The 25,310-nt window shown below is 46.4% G+C and overlaps 1 protein-coding gene across 1 annotated transcript in view; it reads left to right on the forward strand.

Moving 5' to 3' along the window:
* Positions 1-25,310, forward strand: part of tmem8b (transmembrane protein 8B) — a 337,935-nt gene that overhangs the window by 294,223 nt on the left and 18,402 nt on the right. Inside the window, exons 8-11 of the mRNA XM_045695455.1 lie at positions 4,980-5,122; positions 11,793-11,971; positions 12,716-12,862; positions 24,562-24,678. Of these exons, the coding sequence (XP_045551411.1) occupies positions 4,980-5,122; positions 11,793-11,971; positions 12,716-12,862; positions 24,562-24,678 (586 nt within the window). The remainder of the gene's footprint in view (positions 1-4,979; positions 5,123-11,792; positions 11,972-12,715; positions 12,863-24,561; positions 24,679-25,310) is intronic.

Here is a 25,310-nt window from a genome sequence, read left to right on the forward strand (position 1 = left end):
TCTCTCCTGCTCCTCGTTCCTGCTCTCTCCTGCTCCTCTCTCCTGCTCCTCGTTCCTCCTCTCTCCTGCTCCTCTCTCCTCCTCTCTCCTGCTCCTCTCTCCTCCTCTCTCCTCCTCTCCTCTTTTTATAGTTCTTCTGTTAGAAACATTTAAATGTGTCTCCTATCCATACAGGCCAATGTCCACCAGTGTAAGGGGTTAAATACAAGCCAACCGATTGGTACATAGGGATGATGATAAGTCTATAAGCAGACTGTAGTTGATTGGCTCAGGAATTGGTAGGAGCTAATTGGTGTACATAATTTATTGAAATTGAATTGCTGCAGGTGTGAGGAATTAACACGAGTTGATTGGTTAGAAAACAATGCTGGGTCTTTTCTCCCTAGTTGGCACTAAATGGAAATTGAAAAAAGTATGTGAGATTGAAGACTACAATATAACTATTTGATATCTGTTGTTGTTGTCCAGGTTTGAGCCGTGTATCAGGGGCCAGTGTATCAGGGGACAGTGTATCAGGGGACAGTGTATCAGGGGACAGTGTATCAGTAGACAGTGTATCAGTGTATCAGGGGACAGTGTATCAGTGTATCAGGGGACAGTGTATCAGGGGACAGTGTATCAGTAGACAGTGTATCAGTGTATCAGGGGACAGTGTATCAGTGTATCAGGGGACAGTGTATCAGGGGACAGTGTATCAGGGGACAGTGTATCAGTGTATCAGGGGCCAGTGTATCAGTAGACAGTGTATCAGCATATCAGGGGACAGTGTATCAGGGGACAGTGTATCAGTAGACAGTGTATCAGTGTATCAGGGGCCAGTGTATCAGGGGACAGTGTATCAGGGGCCAGTGTATCAGTAGACAGTGTATCAGTGTATCAGGGGACAGTGTTTCAGGGGCCAGTGTATCAGGGGCCAGTGTATCAAGGGCCAGTGTATCAGGGGACTGTGTATCAGGGGCCAGTGTATCAGTGTATCAGGGGCCAGTGTATCAGGGGACAGTGTATCAGGGGCCAGTGTATCAGTAGACAGTGTATCAGTGTATCAAGGGCCAGTGTATCAGGGGACAGTGTATCAGGGGACAGTGTATCAGGGGCCAGTGTATCAGGGGCCAGTGTATCAGGGGACAGTGTATCAGGGGACAGTGTATCAGGGGACAGTGTATCAGGGACCAGTGTATCAGTAGACAGTGTATCAGTGTATCAGGGGCCAGTGTATCAGTGGACAGTGTATCAGTGGACAGTGTATCAGTGGACAGTGTATCAGTGTATCAGGGGACAGTGTATCAGGGGACAGTGTATCAGTGTATCAGGGGCCAGTGTATCAGGGGACAGTGTATCAGGGGCCAGTGTATCAGGGGACAGTGTATCAGTGTATCAGGGGCCAGTGTATCAGGGGCCAGTGTATCAGGGGACAGTGTATCAGGGGCCAGTGTATCAGTAGACAGTGTATCAGTGTATCAGGGGCCAGTGTATCAGGGGACAGTGTATCAGGGGACAGTGTATCAGTAGACAGTGTATCAGTGTATCAGGGGCCAGTGTATCAGGGGACAGTGTATCAGGGGACAGTGTATCAGGGGACAGTGTATCAGGGGCCAGTGTATCAGTAGACAGTGTATCAGTGTATCAGGGGCCAGTGTATCAGGGGACAGTGTATCAGGGGACAGTGTATCAGGGGCCAGTGTATCAGTAGACAGTGTAACAGGGGCCAGTGTATCAGGGGACAGTGTATCAGTGTATCAGGGGACAATGTATCAGGGGACAGTGTATCAGGGGACAGTGTATCAGGGGACAGTGTATCAGGGGACAGTGTATCAGTGTATCAGGGGACAATGTATCAGGGGACAGTGTATCAGGGGACAGTGTATCAGGGGACAGTGTATCAGGGGCCAGTGTATCAGGGGACAGTGTATCAGTGTATCAGGGGACAGTGTATCAGGGGACAGTGTATCAGGGGCCAGTGTATCAGTGGACAGTGTATCAGTGGACAGTGTATCAGGGGACAGTGTATCAGTGTATCAGGGGACAGTGTATCAGGGGACAGTGTATCAGGGGACAGTGTATCAGTGTATCAGGGGACAGTGTATCAGTGTATCAGGGGACAGTGTATCAGGGGCCAGTATATCAGGGGACAGTGTATCAGTGTATCAGGGTTCCAGTGTATCAGGGGCCAATATATCAGGGGACAGTGTATCAAGGGACAGTGTATCAGGGGACAGTGTATCAGTGTATCAGGGGACAGTGTATCAGGGGACAGTGTATCAGTGTATCAGGGGACAGTGTATCAGTGTATCAGGGGACAGTGTATCAGGGGACAGTGTATCAGGGGACAGTGTATCAGTGTATCAGGGGCCAGTGTATCAGGGGCCAGTGTATCAGGGGCCAGTGTATCAGGGGACAGTGTATCAGGGGCCAGTGTATCAGGGGCCAGTGTATCAGTAGACAGTGTATCAGTGTATCAGGGGCCAGTGTATCAGGGGACAGTGTATCAGGGGCCAGTGTATCAGTAGACAGTGTATCAGTGTATCAGGGGACAGTGTATCAGGGGCCAGTGTATCAGGGGCCAGTGTATCAGGGGCCAGTGTATCAGGGGCCAGTGTATCAGGGGACAGTGTATCAGGGGACAGTGTATCAGGGGACAGTGTATCAGTAGACAGTGTATCAGTGTATCTCGGAGGACAGTGTATAAGTGTATCAAGGGCCAGTGTATCAGGGGACAGTGTATCAGGGGACAGTGTATCAGGGGACAGTGTATCAGGGGACAGTGTATCAGTAGACAGTGTATCAGTGTATCAGGGGACAGTGTATCAGGGGCCAGTGTATCAGGGGCCAGTGTATCAGGGGCCAGTGTATCAGGGGCCAGTGTATCAGTAGACAGTGTATCAGTGTATCAGGGGCCAGTGTATCAGGGGACAGTGTATCAGGGGACAGTGTATCAGGGGCCAGTGTATCAGTAGACAGTGTATCAGTGTATCAGGGGCCAGTGTATCAGGGGCCAGTGTATCAGGGGCCAGTGTATCAGGGGACAGTGTATCAGGGGACAGTGTATCAGTGTATCAGGGGCCAGTGTATCAGGGGACAGTGTATCAGGGGACAGTGTATCAGTGGACAGTGTATCAGTGTATCAGGGGACAGTGTATCAGTGTATCAGGGGACAGTGTATCAGGGGCCAATGTATCAGGGGACAGTGTATCAGGGGACAGTGTATCAGGGGACAGTGTATCAGTGTATCAGGGGACAGTGTATCAGGGGACAGTGTATCAGTGTATCAGTTGACAGTGTATCAGGGGACAGTGTATCAGGGGACAGTGTATCAGGGGACAGTGTATCAGGGGACAGTGTATCAGGGGACAGTGTATCAGGGGACAGTGTATCAGGAGACAGTGTATCAGGAGACAGTGTATCAGGGGACAGTGTATCAGTGTATCAGGGGACAGTGTATTAGTGTATCAGGGGACAGTGTATCAGTGTATCAGGAGACAGTGTATCAGTGTATCAGTGTATCAGGGGACAGTGTATCAGGGGGACAGTGCTGTGGACAGTGTATCAGGGGACAGTGTATCAGTGTATCAGGAGACAGTGTATCAGTGTATCAGTGTATCAGGGGATAGTGTATCAGTGTATCAGGGGACAGTGCAGGGGACAGTGTATCAGGGGGACAGTGTATCAGAGTATCAGGGGACAGTGTATCAGTGTATCAGGGGACAGTGTATCAGGGGCCAATGTATCAGGGGACAGTGTATCAGGGGACAGTGTATCAGGGGACAGTGTATCAGTGTATCAGGGGACAGTGTATCAGGGGACAGTGTATCAGTGTATCAGTTGACAGTGTATCAGGGGACAGTGTATCAGGGGACAGTGTATCAGGGGACAGTGTATCAGGAGACAGTGTATCAGGAGACAGTGTATCAGGGGACAGTGTATCAGTGTATCAGGGGACAGTGTATTAGTGTATCAGGGGACAGTGTATCAGTGTATCAGGAGACAGTGTATCAGTGTATCAGTGTATCAGGGGACAGTGTATCAGGGGGACAGTGCTGTGGACAGTGTATCAGGGGACAGTGTATCAGTGTATCAGGGGATAGTGTATCAGTGTATCAGGGGACAGTGCAGGGGACAGTGTATCAGGGGGACAGTGTATCAGTGTATCAGGGGACAGTGTATCAGTGTATCAGGGGCCAGTGTATCAGGGGCCAGTGTATCAGGGGCCAGTGTATCAGGGGCCAGTGTATCAGGGGACAGTGTATCAGGGGACAGTGTATCAGGGGACAGTGTATCAGGGGACAGTGTATCAGGGGACAGTGTATCAGTGTATCAGGGGCCAGTGTATCAGGGGACAGTGTATCAGGGGACAGTGTATCAGGGGACAGTGTATCAGGGGCCAGTGTAACAGGGGCCAGTGTAACAGGGGCCAGTGTATCAGGGGACAGTGTATCAGTGTATCAGGGGACAATGTATCAGTGGACAGTTTATCAGGGGACAGTGTATCAGTGTATCAGGGGACAGTGTATCAGGGTACAGTGTATCAGGGGACAGTGTATCAGGGGCCAGTGTATCAGTGGACAGTGTATCAGTGGACAGTGTATCAGGGGACAGTGTATCAGTGTATCAGGGGACAGTGTATCAGGGGACAGTGTATCAGTGTATCAGGGGCCAGTGGATCAGCGGCCAGTGTATCAGGGGACAGTGTATCAGGGGACAGTGTATCAGGGGACAGTGTGTACTCTAGCGTTTAAGCAGACTGAATTTGATTTGATTGCTGAGAAAGTAGTCAACCTCTCCCTAGCTGCGACTAAATGTAAAATGAACAAAAAGTCAATGAGACGAGACTTAATATTTTTCCCATTTGATGTCTGTGTCTGTGTGTGTGTGTGTGTGTGTGTGTGTGTGTGTGTGTGTGTGTGTGTGTGTGTGTGTGTGTGTGTGTGTGTGTGTGTGTGTGTGTGTGTGTGTGTGTGTGATGTCAATGTTTTGTTGTCCAGGTTTGAGCCATGTTCTAACATGACAGCGGAGGTGTACCTGCGCTCCTACCTGACCCCCTGCATCAACGACTGTGGGACCTACGGACAGTGCAAACTGCTACGCACCAACAACTATCTGTACGCTGCCTGCGAGTGCAAAGCAGGTGACTAAGGTTCAAATCAAAGTTGATTGGTCGGGAAAACATTTGGAGATGTTATCGCAGGTGCAGCAAAAATGCTTCTCTTACTCCAACAGTGCAGCAAAAATGTTTCTGTTACTCCAACAGTGCAGCAAAATGTTTCTGTTACTCCAACAGTGCAGCTATTGTAGCCCATAGAAATGCATTGAGTAACACATTCATGAGTTAAAAAAATGTCATAAGGAATATGGTTTTGAAGTGTCTGTCCTGTATCTAGGTTGATACAGTTCCTTCGGAAAGTATTCAGACCACTTGACTTTTTCCACATTTTGTTATGTTACAGCCTTATTCTAAAATTGATTAAATTGTCCCCCCTGAAATATCACATTTACATAAGTATTCAGACCTTTTACTCAGTACTTTGTTGAAGCACCTTTGGCAGTGATTACAGCATCGAGTCTTCTTGGGTATGACGCTACAAGCTTGGCACACCTGTATTTGAGGATTTTCTCCCATTCTTCTCTGCAGATCTTCTCAAGGTCTGTCAGGTTGGATGGGGAACGTTGCTACACAGATATTTTCAGGTCTCTCCAGAGATGTTCGATCGGGCTCTGGCTGGGCCAGTCAGGGACATTCAGAGACTTGTCCCGAAGCCACTCCTGTGACTCTTGGCTGTGTGCTTAGGGTCGTTGTCCAGTTGGAAGGTGAACCGTCGCTCCAGTCTGAGGTCCTGAGCGCTCTGGAGCAGGTTTTCATTAAAGATCTCTGTACTTTTCTCCATTCATCTTTCCCTCGATCCTGACTAGTCTCTCAGTCCCTGCTGCTGAAAAACATTCCCACAGCATGATGCTGCCACCACCATGCTTCACCATAGGGATGGTGCCAGGTTTCCTCCAGATGTGACGCTTGGCATTCAGGCCAAAGAGTTCAATCTTGGTTTCATCAGACCAGAGAATCTTGTTTCTCATGGTCTGAGAGTCTTTAGGTGCCTTTTGGCAAACTCCAAGCGGGCTGTCATGTGCCTTTTACTGAGGAGTGGCTTCCGTCAGGCCATTCTACCATAAAGGCCTGATTGGTGGAGTGCTGCAGAGATGGTTGTCCTTCTGGAAGGTTCTCCCATCTCCACAGAGGAACTCTAGAGCTCTGTCAGAGAGACCATCGGGTTCCTTGTCACCTCCCTGACCAAGGCCCTTCTCCCCCGATTGCTCAGTTTGGCCAGGCGGCCAACTCTAGGAAGAGTCTTGGTGGTTCCAAACTTCATCCATTTAAGAATGATGGAAGCCACTGTGATCTTGGGGACCTTCAATGCTGCAGAAATGTTTTGGTACCCTTCCCCAGATCTGTGCCTCGACACAATCCTGTCTTGGAGGTGTTCAGACAATTCCTTCAACCTCATGGCTTGGTTTTTGCTCTGACATGCACTGTCACCTGTGGGACCTTATATAGACATAGTGTGTGCCTTTCCAAATAATGTCCAATCAATTGAATTTTCCACAGGTGGACTCCAATCAAGTTGTAGAAACATCAAGGATGATCAATGGAAACAGAATGCACAATGAGCTCATATTCCAGTCTCATAGCAAAGACTCTGAATGCTATGTGTAACAGGTCAGGTTTTTTTCTCAGATCAGTCTTGAGAGGTTGAGTAACAACCAGAGCCATGTATCTTAACCTCATCACAGTACTTAATAGTAGTGGCACGTTTCCTAGTAGTAGGGGGTGAAAAGTTCAGAATAACTCACTCTATGCAGCTCTTCAGATTATGTGGTTAAGATCATCCACCTGTCAAACATCCCTATATCTAAGACAGGTTAGGCCCCCCTACCCTAAGGCAGTAATAATGACAAGACAGTTCTGCTTAGAAATACATTGTCAGTTTTAGGCAACAACACAACAGGCACAATTTCACAGTTCACAGAATAGCTGACTGTAACCTACCTCACGTGTAGCCTATCAATAGCTATACAACCTATAGTCTTACAGCATTTATATCAGATATCCCAATAACAAACAAAACAAAACGAACATGATGAATTACACCTGTATGAGAGCCGGCAGGGACTCAAATAATAGAAGTAGCCTGCAACGTTGTTACGGTAATATTCTTCTTCTCCTTTGAATTGGCTAATTAGGCTTAAATGTTCATTATTAACAGTGTCCCTTCTTATCCTTGTCGTCAAACAACTGAAAAGTCCACCACTTTAGATATCCTTTTCTTTCAGGACATAAAGAGAACACAGGAATCCTGGCTCTCCTCTGTAACAATTCTTTGATGTCCATCAGTCTGGCTGTTAGTTAGCTACATCAATTGAACTCATGTTAACCCCAAAGGCAAAAATGACAGTCATTTGGTGGTATGGGACAATCCTCTTCCAGAACTACATTTACATTTTAGTCATTTAGCAGATGCTCTTATCCAGAGCGACTTACAGTAGTCAATGCATACATTTCATGCATTTTTTTGTTGTTGTACTGGCCCCCCGTGGGAATCGAACCCACAACCCTGGCGTTGCAAACACCATGCTCTACCAACTGAACTACCACATCCTCTTTCTCCAAAGACACTAGGTATGGAACAATTCTCTTCCAGAATTACAACGTCCTCCTTCTCCAACGATACTCCAACATAAGTTACTTCCTGAATTCGGCTCCTCTTTACTCCACACCCTCGCGCCACCTCTCCCCAAGGCCTTTTCAGAGCCGGTCGTGACGTCACCTGGCTCATTGTAGTCTTGGAAAGTCCCGGAACAGAACAGATCATATCCCTAGACTCTGCCATAAATGTAAATAAGGTATTTGTTTTTTATTTTCTTAATAATTGTGTAAAAAAATTATGGGTTATTGTCAGTGTATATTGCTGTAACGTAAAAAAAATGTGGAAAAAGTCAATGGGTCTGAATACATTCCGATGGCACTATATAAGAAAGCTCAGGAAATATTTTGGTATTTAATCCCTTTTTTGTTGCCACAAAACATATATATTTAAAATTCTATAACCTTTATTTAACTAAGCATGTCAATTTACAATGACGGCCTACCAAGAGGCTCAAAGTCTCCTGCGGGTCTGGAGTTAAAAATAAAAATGTAGGACAAAACACAACAAGAGAGACACAACAACACTACATAAAGAGATACCTAAGACAACAACACAACACATGGTAGCAACACAACATGGCAACACCACAACATGGTAGCAACACAACATGGCAACAACACAACATGGTAGCAACACAACATGACAACAACACAACATGGTAGCAACACAACATAGCAACAACACAACATGGCAACAGCAGAACATGGTAGCAACACAAACATGGTACAAACATTGTTAGAAACAGCCAACAGCATGAAGGTCAAAAAGGTAGAGATAACAATACACCACACAAAGCGGCCACAGGTGTCAGTAAGAGTGTAAGTGACTGAGTCTTTGAAACATGAGATGGAGTGAAAACTACCCCCTAAATTACTTCCATTCATTTTCTAAACTAGTATCGGGTTTCAGACGAATCCTGTGATACTTCTGGGGTTTGTAGAGCAAAAACGGAGAGTATCCCCTTTCTGTAGCGAGGTCAAATGGTTCCGATGCTATAGACATTTTCGTAAGTAGACCGATTTTCGGGATGTCTTCGGGATGTCTTCTGGATGTCTTTGGGATGTCTTCGGGATGTCTTCTGGATGTCTTTGGGATGTCTTCTGGATGTCTTTGGGATGTCTTCTGGATGTCTTTGGGATGTCTTCGGGATGTCTTCTGGATGTCTTTGGGATGTCTTCGGGATGTCTTCTGGATGTCTTTGGGATGTCTTCGGGATGTCTTCTGGATGTCTTTAGGATGTCGTCGGGATGTCTTCTGGATGTCTTCTGGATGTCTTCGGGATGTCTTCAGGGTGTCTTCAGGATGTCTTCTGACATACAGCACTGTCGCGCACCACTTTCCCACTGACATCAAATCAAATGTATTTGTCACAAACTTACAAGCCCTTAACCAACGATGCGACAAATATGAAGCGAGGGCCAGCCAACGAGAACATACAGGTCGCAGTGGTGGATAATATATGGGGCTTTGGTGACAAAACGGATGGCACTGTGATAGACTGCATCCAGTTTGCTGAGTAGAGTGTTGGAGGCTATTTTGTAAATGACATCGCCAAAGTCAAGGATCGGAAGGATAGTCAGTTTTACGAGGGTATGTTTGGCAGCATCAATGAAGGACGCTTTGTTGCGAAATAGGAAGTTGATTCTAGATTCTAGATTGAATTTTCTATTGGAGATGCTTAAAATGTGAGTCTGGAAGGAGAGTTTACAGTCTAGCCAGACACCTAGGTATTTGTAGTTGTCCACATATTCTAAGTCAGATCCGTCCAGAGTAGTGATGCTGGACGGGCGGGCAGGTGCAGGCAGCGATCGGTTGAAGAGCATGCATTTAGTTTTACTAGCATTTAAGAGCAGTTGGAGGTCACGGGAGGAGAGTTGTATGGCATTGAAGCTCGTCTGGAGGTTAGTTACACAGTGTCCAAAGAAGGGCTAGAAGTATACAGAATGGTGTCGTCTACGTAGAGGTGGATCTGAGAATCACCAGCAGCAAGAGCGACATCATTGATGTATAAAGAAAAAAGAGTCGGCCCGAGAATTGAACCCTGTGGCACTCCCATAGAGACTGCCAGAGGTCCGGACAAGAGGCCCTCTGATTTGAGACACTGAACTCTGTCTGAGAAGTAGTTGGTGAACCAGGCGAGGCAGACGTTTGAGAAACCAAGGCTGTTGAGTCTGCTGATAAGAATGTGATGATTGACAGAGTCGAAAGCTTTGGCCAGGTCGATGAATACGGCTGCACAGTATTGTCTTCTATTGATGGCGTTTATGATATCGTTTGGGACCTTGAGCGTGGCTGAGGTGCACCCATGACCAGCTCGTAAACCAGATTGCATAGTGGAGAAGGTACGGTGGGACTCGAAATGGTGGTGATGTGTTTGATAACTTGGAACTTGAAGACCTTAGAAAGGCAGGGCAGGATAGATATAGGTCTGTAACAGTTTGGGTCTAGAGTGTCTCCCCCTTTGAAGAGGGGGATGATCGCAGCAGCTTTCCAATCTTTGGGAATCTAAGACAATACGAAAGAGAGGTTGAACAGGCTAGTAATAGGGGTTGCAACTATTGCGGCGGATCATTTTAGAAAGAGAGGGTCCAGATTGTCTAGCCCAGCTGATTTGTAGGGATCCAGATTGTGCAGCTCTTACAGAACATCAGCTATCTGGATTTGGGTGAAGGAGAAATGGGGAGGCTTGGGTAAGTTGAAGTGGGGGGTGCAGGGCTGTTTACTGGGGTAGGGGTAGCCAGGTGGAAAGCATGACCAGCCATAGAAAAACGCTTCTTGGAATTCTCAATTATCGTGGATTTATCGGTGGTGACAGTGTTTCCTAGCCTCAGTGCAGTGGGCAGCTGGGAGGAGGTGCTTTTATTCTCCATGGACTTTACAGTGTCCCAGAACTTTTTGGAGTTAGAGCTACAGGATGCAGATTTCTGTTTGAAACATCTAGCCTTTGCTTTCCTAACTGCCTGTTTGGTTCCTAACTTCCTTGAAAAGTTGCATATTGCGGGGGCTACTCGATGCACACCAAACTAGGAGGCCCACGGCACCCCAAGCACACACAGGTTGCACCGGTTCCAAAAAGGGCTTACAGAAGCCACCTTTTTCCCCTAATACTCACATTAGAAGCCTGAACTGTCTGAGCCCCATAGAAGGACCCAGAACCTGCTGCAACTTGGCTATGCTGCTACTGCAGCCCAAGTCCATAGACCCCACAGCACACTGACATGCTGCTACTGCAGCCCAGGTCCATAGACCCCACAGCACACTGATACGCTGCTACTGCAGCCAAGTCCATAGACCCCACAGCACACTGATACGCTGCTACTGCAGCCAAGTCCATAGACCCCACAGCACACTGATACGCTGCTACTGCAGCCAGGTCCATAGACCCCACAGCACACTGATACGCTGCTACTGCAGCCAAGTCCATAGACCCCACAGCACACTGACACCCTGCTACTGCAGCCAGGTCCATAGACCCCACAGCACACTGACATGCTGCTACTGCAGCCAGGTCCATAGACCCCACAGCACACTGACATGCTGCTACTGCAGCCCAGGTCCATAGACCCCACAGCACACTGACATGATGCTACTGCAGCCCAGGTCCATAGACCCCACAGCACACTGACACGCTGCTACTGCAGCCAGGTCCATAGACCCCACAGCACACTGACATGATGCTACTGCAGCCAGGTCCATAGACCCCACAGTTACAAGAACAATACTTACCTTGTGAGCCTGAAATGTCAGAACTCACACAAGGAACCACCAAAACAACAAGTCCGAAACAACAGAATACCATCGACCAGATTTGATGATCTGGTCGATGGGAGCCCGAGGCTCAAACCCAAAGGGAACTGTGGTAACCCTGAAAAATGAAAAGACAAAAACGACAGAACTCTTGTCGTGACTCAATTCAAAAAATCTGAATCTGTCCCCAACCTTGTACTGTACTATGCCCTGGTTAATGTGAGTGTCTGTCTGCGTTACCATACTTTTCTTGTAAACGTGTGTGTGTGTGTGTGTGTGTGTGTGTGTTTGCGTTATCATGTGTGTGTATCTGTGTCTATGTTAACCTGTCTCTCCTGTCTGTGGGTCCAGGCTGGGACGGCTGGGGCTGTACAGACCCCTCGGAGGCGTATTCCTACAGTTTCCAGCTGCTGTCCACCTTGCTGCTCTGCCTCAGTAACCTGATGTTCCTTCCTCCTGTGGTGATCGCTGTCCGCGGACACTACCTTCTGGAGGCCTCTGTGTACATCTTCACCATGTTCTTTTCTACTGTGAGTTATACATACTCTCACTCACTCACACACACACATACACACACTCTCACACACAAACACACCTACACACACTCACACACTCACACTCATACACACACACCTACACACACTCACACACACACACTCAAACACACACTCTCATACACACACCTACACACTCTCACACACACACACACACACTCATACACACACCTACACACACTCTCACACACTCACACATACACACACTCACACATACACACACCTACACACACTCTCACTCACACTCATACACACACCTACACACTCACACTCATACACCCACACACCCACCCACCCAAAAATTGTTTCAGCAAAGTTATTGTTGATGAAATTAACACTGGTGTAAGGGAACACTGACAATAGAGCCCAGATTACCAAAATATTACTGATAATAAGACAATGTTTCTAACATTACAAGGACATCTACCACCACCACCATGCTTCACCATAGGGATGGTGCCAGGTTCCCCATTCATGGCCTGCTCATTGTGGGATAGAAAAGCATGTGAACAATAACACAATCCATGTTTTTAAACTGAAATACTTCACATTATCAAACTTATCTTTATTAATGTAATTTATTTATTCCAGTTCTACCATATTATTATTTTCTTAAATGTGTTCTATTCTAGTTCTACGGTATTTAATGTTATATATTGTGTATAATTTCAGTTCTACCATGCTACGGTATTTAATGTTATATATTGTGTATAATTTCAGTTCTACCATGCGTGTGACCAGCCTGGTATCGTGGTGTTCTGTATCATGGAATACGATGTTCTCCAGTTCTGTGACTTTCTGGGTTCCCTCATGTCTGTCTGGGTCACCGTCATCTCTATGGCCCGGCTCAAGTCTATCATTAAACAGGTTAGTGATCTATCCAACTCTATGCCCAGGCTCAAGTCTATCATTAAACAGGTTAGTGATCTATCCAACTCTATGCCCAGGCTCAAGTCTATCATTAAACAGGTTAGTTATGTATCACAGAAGGTTGGTGGCACCTTAATTGGGAAGAAAGGGCTCGTAGTAATGGCTGCAGCGGAATCAGTGGAATGGTATGAAATACATCAAACACATGGTTTCCATGGTTTCCATGTGTTTGATGCCATTCCATTTGCTCCATTCAGGCCATTATTATGAGCCGTTCTCCCCTCAGCAGCTTCCTGTTTTATCTACAGTGCATTCGGAAAGTATTCAGACCCCTTGCCTTTTATCACATTTTGTTACATTACAGCCTTATTCTAAAATTGATTAAATGTATTTTTTTTCCCTCATCAATGTACACACAATACCCCATAATGACAAAGCGGAAACAGGTTTTTAGACATTTTTGCAAATTTATTAAAAATAAAAAACAGAAATAACTTACTTACATAAGCATTCAGATCCTTTGCTATGAGACTCGAAATTGTGCATGGCACCGACAGAGATGGACGCTTCGCTTCGCGTTCTTAGGAAACTATGCAGTATTTTTATTTTTTTTATGTATTATTTCTTACACTGTTACCCCAGGAAATCTTAAGTCTTATTATTACATACAGAGAGGAAGAACTATTGGATATAAGAGCAACGTCAACTTACCAACATTACGACCAGGAATACGACTTTCCCGAAGCGGATCCTCTGTTTGGACCCAGGACAATGGATCGGATCCCAGTAAGCGATCCAAAACAACGGCAGGGCAGATGGAGCGGTCTTCTGGTCAGGCTCCGCAGACGGGCACATCGCTCACCACTCCCGAGTATACTACTCGCCAATGTCCAGTCTCTTGACAACAAGGTAAACGAAATTCAAGCAAGGGTTGCCTTCCAGAAAGACATCAGAGATTGTAACATTCTCTGTTTCACGGAAACATGGCTCACTCGGGATACGTTAACAGACTCGGTACAGCCACCTGGTTTCTTCACGCATCGCGCCGACAGAAACAAACATCTCTCTGGTAAGAAGAAGGGCGGCGGTGTATGCCTTATGATTAACAAGTTGTGGTGTGATCATAACAACATACTGGAACTCAAGTCCTTTTGTTCACCTGACCTAGAATTCCTTACAATCAAATGCCGACCACATTATCTACCAAGAGAATTCTCTTTGATTATAATCACAGTCGTGTATATCCCCCCCAAGCAGACACATCAACGGCCCTGAAAGAACTTCATTGGACTCTATGTAAACTGGAAACCACATATCCTGAGGCTGCATTTATTGTAGCTGGGAATTTTAGCAAAGCTAATCTGAAAACAAGGCTCCCTAAATTTTATCAGCATATCGAATGCCCGACCCGGGCTGGCAGCATTCTGGATCATTGCTACTCTAACTTCCGCAACGCATACAAAGCCCTAACTCGCCCTCTTTTCGTCAAATCTGACCACGACTCCATTTTGTTGCTCCCAGCCTATAGACAGAAACAAAAAAACACCCGTGCTCAGGTCTATTCAACGCTGGTCCGACCAATCTGATTCCACGCTTCAAGATTGCTTCGATCACATGGACTGGGATATGTTCCGCATAGCGTCGGACAACAACATTGATGTATACGCTGATTCGGTGAGCGAGTTTATTAGCAAGTGCATATTGGTGATGTTGTACCCACGGTGACTATTAAAACTATTCCCCAACAAGAAACCGTGGATTGATGGCAGCATTCGCGCAAAACTGAAAGCACGAACCACTGCTTTTAATCAGGGCAAGGCGACCGGAAACATGACCGAATACAAACAGTGTAGCTATTCCCTCCGCAAGGTAATCAAACAAGCTAAGCATCAGTATAGAGACAAAGTAGAGTCGCAATTCAACGGCTCAGACACGAGACGTATGTGGCAGGGTCTACAGTCAATCACGGATTACAAAAAAGAAAACCAGCCCCGTCGCGGACACCGACGTCTTGCTCCCAGACAAACTAAACAACTTCTTTGCTCGCTTTGAGAACAATACAGTGCCACTGACACAGCCCACTACCAAAACCTGCGGGCTCTCCTTCACCGCAGCCAACGTGAGTAAAACATTTAAATGTGTTAACCCTTGCAGGGCTGCCGGCCCAGACGGCATCCCTAGCCGCATCCTCAGAGCATGCGCAGACCAGCTGGCTGGTGTGTTTACGGACATATTCAATTAATCCCTATCCCAGTCTGCTGTTCCCACATGCTTCAAGAGGGCCGCCATTGTTCCTGTTCCCAAGAAAGCTAAGGTAACTGAGCTAAACGACTATCGCCCCATAGTGTTTTGAGAGACTAGTCAAGGATCTTATCATCACCTCCACCCTACCTGACACCCTAGACCCACTCCAATTTGCTTACCGCCCCAATAGGTCCACAGACGATGCAATCGCAATCACACTTCATACTGCCCATCTAGACAAGAGGAATACCTATATAAGAATGCTCTTCATCGAATACAGCTCAGCATTTAACACCATAGTACCCTCCAAACTCGTCATTAAGCTCGAGACCCTAGGTCTCAACCCCGCCCTGTGCAACTGGGACCTGGACTTTCTGACATACCGCCCCCAGGTGTTGAGGGTAGGAAACAACATCTCCACCCCGCTGATCCTCAACACTGGGGCCCCACAAGGGTGCGTTCTCATCCCTCTCCTGTACTCCCTGTTCACCCATGACTGCGTGGCCATGCACGCCTCCAACACAGTCATTAAGTTTGCAGACGACACTACAGTGGTAGGCTTGATTACCAACAACGGCCTACAGGGAGGAGGTGAGGGCCCTCGGAGTGTGGTGTCAGGAAAATAACCTCACACTCAACGTCAACAAAACAAAGGAGATGATCGTGTACTTCAGGAAACAGCAGAGGGAGCAGCCCCCTATCCACATTGACGGGACAGTAGTGGAGAAGGTGGAAAGTTTTAATTCCTTGGCGTACACATCACGGACAAACTGAAATGTCCACCTACACAGACAGCATGGTGAAGAAGGCGCAGCAGTGCCTCTTCAACCTCAGGAGGCTGAAGAAATTCGGCTTGTCACCAAAAACACTCACAAACTTTTACAGATGCACAGTCGAGAGCATCCTGTCGGGCTGTATCACCACCTGGTACGGCAACTGCTCTGCCTACAACTGCAAGGCTCTCCAGAGGGTAGTGAGATCTGTGCAACGCATCACCGGGGGCAAACTACCTGCCCTCCAGGACACCTACACCACCCGATATCACAGGAAGGCCAAAAAGATCATCAAGGACAACAACCACCCGAGCCACTGCCTGTTCACCCCGCTATCATCCAGAAGGCGAGGTCAATACAGGTGCATCAAAGCTGGGACTGAGCGACTGAAAAACAGCTTCTATCTCAAGGCCATCAGACTGTTAAACAGCCATCACTAACATTGAGTGGCTGCTGCCAACATACTGACTCAAATCTCTAGCCACTTTAATAATTAAAAATTGGATGTAATAAATGTATCACTAGTAACTTAAACAATGCCCGTTTATACACTGCTCAAAAAAATAAAGGGAACACTTAAACAACACAATGTAACTCCAAGTCAATCACACTTCTGTGAAATCAAACTGTCCACTTAGGAAGCAACACTGATTGACAATACATTTCACATGCTGTTGTGCAAATAGAATAGACAACAGGTGGAAATTATAGGCAATTAGCAAGACAACCCCAATAAAGGAGTGGTTCTGCAGGTGGGGACCACAGACCACTTCTCAGCTCCTATGCTTCCTGGCTGATGTTTTGGTCACTTTTGAATGCTGGCGGTGCTTTCACTCTAGTGGTAGCATGAGACGGAGTCTACAACCCACACAAGTGGCTCAGGTAGTGCAGCTCATCCAAGATGGCACATCAATGCGAGCTGTGGCAAGAAGGTTTGCTGTGTCTGTCAGCGTAGTGTCCAGAGCATGGAGGCGATACCAGGAGACAGGCCAGTACATCAGGAGACGTGGAGGAGGCCGTAGGAGGGCAACAACCCAGCAGCAGGACCGCTACCTCCGCCTTTGTGCAAGGAGGAGCAGGAGAAGCACTGCCAGAGCCCTGCAAAATGACCTCCAGCAGGCCACAAATGTGCATGTGTCTGCTCAAACAGTCAGAAACAGACTCCATGAGGGTGGTATGAGGGCCCGACGTCCACAGGTGGGGGTTGTGCTTACAGCCCAACACCGTGCAGGACGTTTGGCATTTGCCAGAGAACACCAAGATTGGCAAATTCGCCACTGGCGCCCTGTGCTCTTCACAGATGAAAGCAGGTTCACACTGAGCACATGTGACAGACGTGACAGAGTCTGGAGACGCCGTGGAGAACGTTCTGCTGCCTGCAACATCCTCCAGCATGACCGGTTTGGCGGTGGGTCAGTCATGGTGTGGGGTGGCATTTCTTTGGGGGGCCGCACAGCCCTCCATGTGCTCGCCAGAGGTAGCCTGACTGCCATTAGGTACCGAGATGAGATCCTCAGACCCCTTGTGAGACCATATGCTGGTGCGGTTGGCCCTGGGTTCCTCCTAATGCAAGACAATGCTAGACCTCATGTGGCTGGAGTGTGTCAGCAGTTCCTGCAAGAGGAAGGCATTGATGCTATGGACTGACCCGCCCATTCCCCAGACCTGAATCCAATTGAGCACATCTGGGACATCATGTCTCGCTCCATCCACCAACGCCATGTTGCACCACAGACTGTCCAGGAGTTGGCGGATGCTTTAGTCCAGGTCTGGGAGGAGATTCCTCAGGAGACCATCCGACACCTCATCAGGAGCATGCCCAGGTGTTGTAGGGAGGTCATACAGGCACGTGGAGGCCAAACACACTACTGAGCCTCATTTTGACTTGTTTTACGGACATTACATCAAAGTTGGATCAGCCTGTAGTGTGGTTTTCCACTTTAATTTTGAGTGTGACTCCAAATCCAGACCTCCATGGGTTGATCAATTGGATTTCCATTGATTATTTTTGAGTGATTTTGTTGTCAGCACATTCAAATATGTAAAGAAAAAAGTATTTAATAAGATGATTTATTTCATTCAGATCTAGGATGTGTTGTTTAAGTGTTCCCTTTATTTTTTTGAGCAGTATATAATGTTTACATACCCTACATTGCTCATCTCATATGTATATACTGTACTCTATACCATCTACGGCATCTTGCCTATGCCGCACGGCCATCGCTCATCCATATATTTTTATGTACATATTCTTATTCCATCCCTTTAGATGTGTGTGTATTAGGTAGTTGTTGTGGAATTGTTAGATTACTTGTTAGATATTACTGCACTGTCGGAACTAGAAGCACAAGCATTTCGCTACCATGTGTATGTGACCAATACAATTGATTGGAGTCCACCTGTGGTAAATTCAATTGGTTGGACATGATTTGGAAAGACACACCTGTCTATATAAGGTCCCTCCCACAGTTGACAGTGCATGTCAGAGCAAAAACCAAGCCATGAGCTCGAAGGAATTGTCCATAGAGCTCCACGACAGGATTGTGTCAGACCTTTATGGTAGAGTGGCCAGACGAAAGTCACTCCTCAGTGTAAGTAACATGACAGCCCGCTTGGAGTTTGCCAAAAGGCACCAACAGGACTCTCAGACCATGAGAAACAAGATTCTCTGTTTGGCCTGAATGCAAAGCATCACATCTGGAGGAAACATGGCACCATCCCTACGGTGAAGCATGGTGGTGGCAGCATCATGCTGTGGGGATGTTTTCAGCTGCAGGGACTGGGAGACTAGTCAGGATCAAGGGAAAGATGAACGGAGCAAAGTACTGAGAGATCCTTGATGAAAACCTGCTCCAGAGCACTCAGGACCTCAGACTGGGGTGAAGGTTCACTTTCCAATAGGACAATGACCCTAAGCACACAGCCAAGACAACACAGAAGTGGCTTTGGGACAAGTCTCTGAATGTTCTTGAATGGCTCAGCCAGAGCCCGGACTTGAACCCGATTTAACATCTCTGGAGAGACCTGAAAATAGCTGTGCAGCGACGCTCCCCATCCAATCTGACAGAGCTTGAGTGGATCTGCAGAGAAGAATGGGAGAAACTCTCCAAATACAGGTGTGCCAAGCTTGTAGCATCATACCTAAGAAGACTAGAGGCTGTAATCACTGCCAAAGGTGCTTCAACAAAGTACTGAGTAAAGGGTCTGAATACTTATGTAAATGTGATATTTCAGGTTTTTATTTGAAATAAATTTGCAAACATTTCTAAAATCCTTTTTTTGCTTTGTCGTTATGGGGTATTGTGTCTAGATTGATGAGGGGGAAAAACTATTTAGAATCAATTTTAGAATAAGGCTGTAACATAACAAGATGTGGAACACGTCAAAGGGTCTGAATACTTTCTGAATGCAATGTATGTTTGTTAAGTTCTATTAATATCTCCTAGATATAGGACAGACACTAAGCAAACATATGACATCAAAAGGGGCTTCCACTGACTGACAAAGGAGGTAAATTGTTGGCCAATATTACACTGAACAAAAATATAAACGCAACATGCAACAATTTCAAAGATTTAACTGAGTTACAGTCAATTTAAATAAATCCATTGGGCCCAAATGTATGGATTTCACATGACTGGGAATACAGATATGCATCTGATGGTCACAGATACCTTAAAAAAAAGGTAGGGGTGTGGATCAGAAAACCAGTCAGTATCTGGTGTGACCACCATTTGCCTCATGCAGCGGGATACATCTCCTTCACATAGAGTTGATCAGGCTGTTGATTGTGGCCTGTGGAATGTTGTTCCACTCCTCTTCAATGGCTGTGCTAAGTTGCTGGTTATTGCCGGGAACTGGAACCCGCTGTCGTACACATCGATCCAGAGCATCCCAAACGTGCTCAATGGGTGACATGTCTGGTGAGCATGGAAGAACTGGGACATTTTCAGTTTCTAGGAATTGTGTTCAGATCCTTGCGACATGGGGCTGTGCGTTATCATGCTCTCATATGGCGCATCGACAGACTGTCTGTCTGTCTGTCTGTCTGTCTGTCTGTCTGTCTGTCTGTCTGTCTGTCTGTCTGTCTGTCTGTCTGTCTGTCTGTCTGTCTGTCTGTCTGTCAAAGGACAAAGTGCTGTTCACAGTTTATTCTGCAAACACAACAATGTGTAAACTTCAGAACAACTGCAAACCCACCATGCAATCTCCATCAAGGTTTAACAACTCTTTGACCGGAGCTCTAATAATTTGAGAAAAGTTAAATTTATATTTATAATATATATATATTTATAAAAATATATATACAGTTGAAGTTGGACGTTTACATACGCCAAATACATTTGAACTCAGTTTTTCACAATTCCTGATTGATTGATTCCTGAAAATATATTTTGATTGAACACTTTTTTGTTTACTACATGATTCCATATGTGTTATTTCATAGTTGTAATGTCTTCACTATTATTCTACAATGTAGAAAATTGTATAATTCAAGAAAGAACACCAACTCATTCAAGGGTTTAAAACTTATTTTCGGAAGTTTACATACACCTTAGCCAAATACATTTAAACTCAGTTTTTCACAATTCCTGACATTTAATCCTAGTAAAAATTTCCTGTCTTATGTCAGTTAGGATCACCACTTTATTTTAAGAATGTGAAATGTCAGAATAATAGTAGAGAGAATGATTTATTTCAGCTTTTATTTCTTTCATCACATTCCAAGTGGGTCAGAAGTTTACATACACTCAATTAGTATTTGGTAGCATTGCCTTTAAATTGTTTAACTTGGGTCAAACGTTTCTTCCACAAGCTTCCCACAATAAGTTGGGTGAATTTTGGCCCATTCCTCCAGGCAGAGCAGGTGTAACTCAGTCACGTTTGTAGGCCCACAACTTTTCTATAGGATTGAGGGCAGGGCTTTGTGATGGCCACTCCAATACCTTCACTTTGTTTACCTTAAGCCATTTTGCCACAACTTTGGAAGTATCCTTGGGGTCATTGTCCATTTGGAAGACCCATTTGCGACCAAGCTTTATCTTCCTGACTGATGTCTTGAGATGTTGCTTCAATATATCCACATAATTTTTCTTTCCTCATGATGCCATCTATTTTGTGAAGTGCACCAGTCCCTCCTGCAGCAAAGCACCCCCACAACATGATTGTGCCACCCCCGTGCTTCACGGTTGGGATGGCGTTCTTCGGCTTGCAAGCGTCCCGCTTTTCCCCCCCAAACATAACGATGGTCATTATGGTCAAACAGTTTCATCAGACCAGAGGCCATTTCTCCAAAAAGTACGATCTTTGTCCCCATGTCCAGTTGCAAACAATAGTCTGGCTTTTTTATGGCGGTTTTGGAGCAGTGGCTTCTTCCTTGCTAAGCGGCCTTTCAGCTTATGTCGATATAGGACTCGTTTTACTGTGGATATAGATACTTTTGTACCTGTTTTCTCCAGCATCTTCACAAGGTCCTTTGCTGTTGTTCTGGGATTGATTTGCACTTTTCTTACCAAAGTACGTTCATCTCTAGGAGACAGAACGCGTCTCCTTCCTGAGCGGTATGACAGCTGCGTGGTCCCATGGTGTTTATACTTGCGTACTATTGTTTGTACAGGTGAACGTGGTACCTTCAGGCATTTGGAAATTGCTCCCAAGGATGAACCAGACTTCTGAAGGTCTACAATTTTTTTTCTGAGGTCTTTGGCTGATTTCTTTTGATTTTCCCATGATGACAAGCAAAGAGGCACTGAGTTTGAAGGTGGGCCTTGAAATACATCCACAGGTACACCTCCAATTGACTCAAATGATTAGCCTTATAAAGCCATGACATCATTTTCTGGAATTTTCCAAGCTGTTTAAAGGCACAGTCAACTTAGTGTATGTAAACTTCTGACCCACTGGAATTGCGATACAGTGAATTATAAGTGAAATAATCTGTCTGTAAACAACTGTTGGAAAAATGACTTGTGTCATGCACAAAGTAGATGTCCTAACCGACTTGACAAAAACTATAGTTTGTTAACAAGAAATTTGTGGAGTGGTTGAAAAAACGAGTTTTAATGACTCGTGTATGTAAACTTCCGACCTCAACTGTGTATATATATATATATCTGTCGGTGTGTGTGTATACAGGGATGCAGTTACTCAAATAATACAGCAGGTGGCTCCACAACTATACATACATATACCTGGCTCCTTAGTTATGACAAAATTCATACAACTAAAGATGTCTATTTCAACCCTGTTACACCCACTGAAGTTGGTGAGGATGACGAGCACGCAGATGCTCTTCCCTGAGATGTTTTCTGACAGTTTGTGCAGAAATTCTTCGGTTATGCAAACCCACAACCGGACGTGGAGGTTCTGGGCTGACGTGGTTACACGTGGTCTGTGGGTTATGAGGCCGGTTGGACGTACTGACAAATTCTCTAAAACGATGTAGGAGAGGTGGCTTATGGTAGAGAAATTAACATTCAATTCTCTGGCAACATCTCTGGTGGACATTCCTGCAGACAGCATGCCAATTGCACGCTCACTCAAAACTTAAGACATTCTGGCATTGTGTTGTGTGACAAAACATTTTAGAGTGGGCTTTTATTGTCCCCAGCACAAAGTGCACCTTTGTAATTATCATACTGTTTAATCAGCTTCTTGATATTCCACACCTGTTAGATGGATGGATTATCTTGGTAATGTAGAAATGTTCACTAACAGGAATGTAAACACATTTGTGTACACAGTTTGAGAGAAATAAGCTTTTTGTGCGTATGGAATATTTCTGGGATCTTTTATTTCAGCTCATGAAACATGAGACCAACACTTTACACGTTGCGTTTTATATTTCTGTTCAGAATAGAATAATTCATCTCTATAGATAATCTACACATTACAGAGACATACAGTAGAACCATCTTCATATTAGAGAGAAGTAGAAATAGCTGGAACAAAGATGTGGGAGTCAACCATCTGTCGCCGTTTACTCTCAGGTTGTTGGCATTCTGCTGTATTCAACAGTCAACACTAGCAGGTACTTCCTCCCTTCTACCTCCCGTCCCTCCATCCCTCCTTCTGTCTCACTCTGACAGAGACAAAATGAGTGACAAAGAGAGAGGGAGAGCGAGAGAGAGAGAGAAAGGGAGAGGGAGAGAATGGGAGAGAAGTGGTGAGAGCGATGAAGAAATTTTTGAGAGAGAGAGAGAGAGAGAGAGAGAGAGAGAGAGAGAGACAGAGAGAGAGACAGACAGACAGAGAGAGAGACAGAGAGAGAGACAGAGAGAGAGACAGAGAGACAGAGAGAGGTAAAGGGAGAGTGCCTGACCAAACATCTGCTGTCTTCTAGAGGTTTTCATTTTGCTGAGCGGTGCAGAACACAGCCACTAATCAAATCACACATGTCAGACTGGCAGGGGAGGAGAGTTTTGTGTGTGTGTGTGTGTGTGTGTGTGTGTGTGTGTGTGTGTGTGTGTGTGTGTGTGTGTGTGTGTGTGTGTGTGTGTGTGTGTGTGTGTGTGTGTGTGTGTGTGTGTGTGTGTGTGTGTGTGTGTGAGTGAGTGATCAGGACCAGCTCCAATAGCACCTGCTAGAAGTATAATGTAAACTGCCCACTGCTGCAGCCAGCCTGATGGTGATGGTGCAGCCAGCCTGATGGTGTAGCCAGCCTGATGGTGTAGCCAGCCTGATGGTGTAGCCAGCCTGATGGTGATGGTGCAGCCAGCCTGATGGTGTAGCCAGCCTGATGGTGTAGCCAGCCTGATGGTGATGGTGCAGCCAGCCTGATGGTGATGGTGCAGCCAGCCTGATGGTGTAGCCAGCCTGATGGTGCAGCCAGCCTGATGGTGATGGTGCAGACAGCCTGATTGTGTAGCCAGCCTGATGGTGCAGCCAGCCTGATGGTGATGGTGTAGCCAGCCTGATGGTGCAGCCAGCCTGATGGTGTAGCCAGCCTGATGGTGCAGCCAGCCTGATGGTGATGGTGTAGCCAGCCTGATGGTGCAGCCAGCCTGATGGTGCAGCCAACCTGATGGTGTAGCCAGCCTGATGGTGTAGCCAGCCTGATGGTGATGGTGCAGCCAGCCTGATGGTGTAGCCAGCCTGATGGTGCAGCCAGCCTGATGGTGATGGTGCAGCCAGCCTGATGCTGCAGCCGGCCTGATGGTGCAGCCAGCCTGATGGTGATGGTGCAGCCAGCCTGATGGTGCAGCCAGACTGATGGTGCTGCCAACCTGATGCTGCAGCCAGCCTGATGGTGCTGCCAGCCTGATGGTGTAGCCAGCCTGATGGTGTAGCCAGCCTGATGCTGCAGCCAGCCTGATGCTGCAGCCAGCCTGATGGTGTAGCCAGCCTGATGGTGCAGCCAGCCTGATGGTGATGGTGTAGCCAGCCTGATGGTGTAGCCAGCCTGATGGTGCAGCCAACCTGATGGTGTAGCCAGCCTGATGCTACCTTCTACCTGGCCTTTACCACATGCCAACTGAGTTTATAAATCTGTTTCTGTTTAACCCTCTCAATCCTGTCTGTCTGTCTGTCTGTCTGTCTGTCTGTCTGTCTGTCTGTCTGTCTGTCTGTCTGGCTGGCTGGCTGGCTGGCTGGCTGGCTGGCTGGCTGGCTGGCTGGCTGGCTGTTTGTCTGGCTGGCTGGCTGGCTGTTAGTGTTTAACCCTCTCCCCTCGCACTCCAGGTGTTGTATTTGCTTGGGGCCATGACTCTCTCCATGGCTCTCCAGTTGGACCGTCACGGCCTGTGGAACCTCCTGGGACCCTCCCTCTTCGCCCTGGGCATCATGGCTGTAGCCTGGGTAAGAATGTCCCCAACACTTACATCCTTTGTCCACTCTCTCTCTCTCTCTCTCTCTCTCTCTCTCTCTCTGTCTCTCTCTGTCTCTCTCTGTCTGTCTCTCTCTGTCTCTCTCTGTCTGTCTCTGTCTGTCTCTCTCTCTCTCTGTCTTTCTCTGTCACTTTCTGTCTGTCTCTCTCTGTCTCTGTCTTTCTCTCTCTGTCTTTCTCTCTCTCTGTCTCTCTCTCTGTCTGTCTGTCTCTCTCTCTCTGTCTTTCTCTCTGTCTCTCTCTCTGTCTGTCTCTCTCTCTTTCTCTGTCTCTGTGTCTCTCTCTGTCTCTCTCTCTTTCTCTGTCTCTGTGTCTCTCTCTGTCTCTCTCTCTCTGTCTCTGTGTCTCTCTCTGTCTCTCTCTCTCTGTCTCTGTGTCTCTCTCTGTCTCTCTCTCTCTGTCTGTCTCTCTCTGTGGGAAACATATGTTTACATTGCCGAAGCAAATGAAATAGATAATAAACAAAAGTGAAATAAACAATAAAAAATTAACAGTAAACATTACAAGATCCAAAAGAATTAAGACATTTCAAATGTCATATTATGTCTATATACAATGTTGTAATGATGTGCAAATAGTTAATCTAAAAAAGGGAAAATAAATA

The sequence above is a fragment of the Salmo salar genome, chromosome ssa15 (genome assembly GCF_905237065.1).
Source record: "Salmo salar chromosome ssa15, Ssal_v3.1, whole genome shotgun sequence".
Classification (NCBI taxonomy): domain Eukaryota; kingdom Metazoa; phylum Chordata; class Actinopteri; order Salmoniformes; family Salmonidae; genus Salmo; species Salmo salar.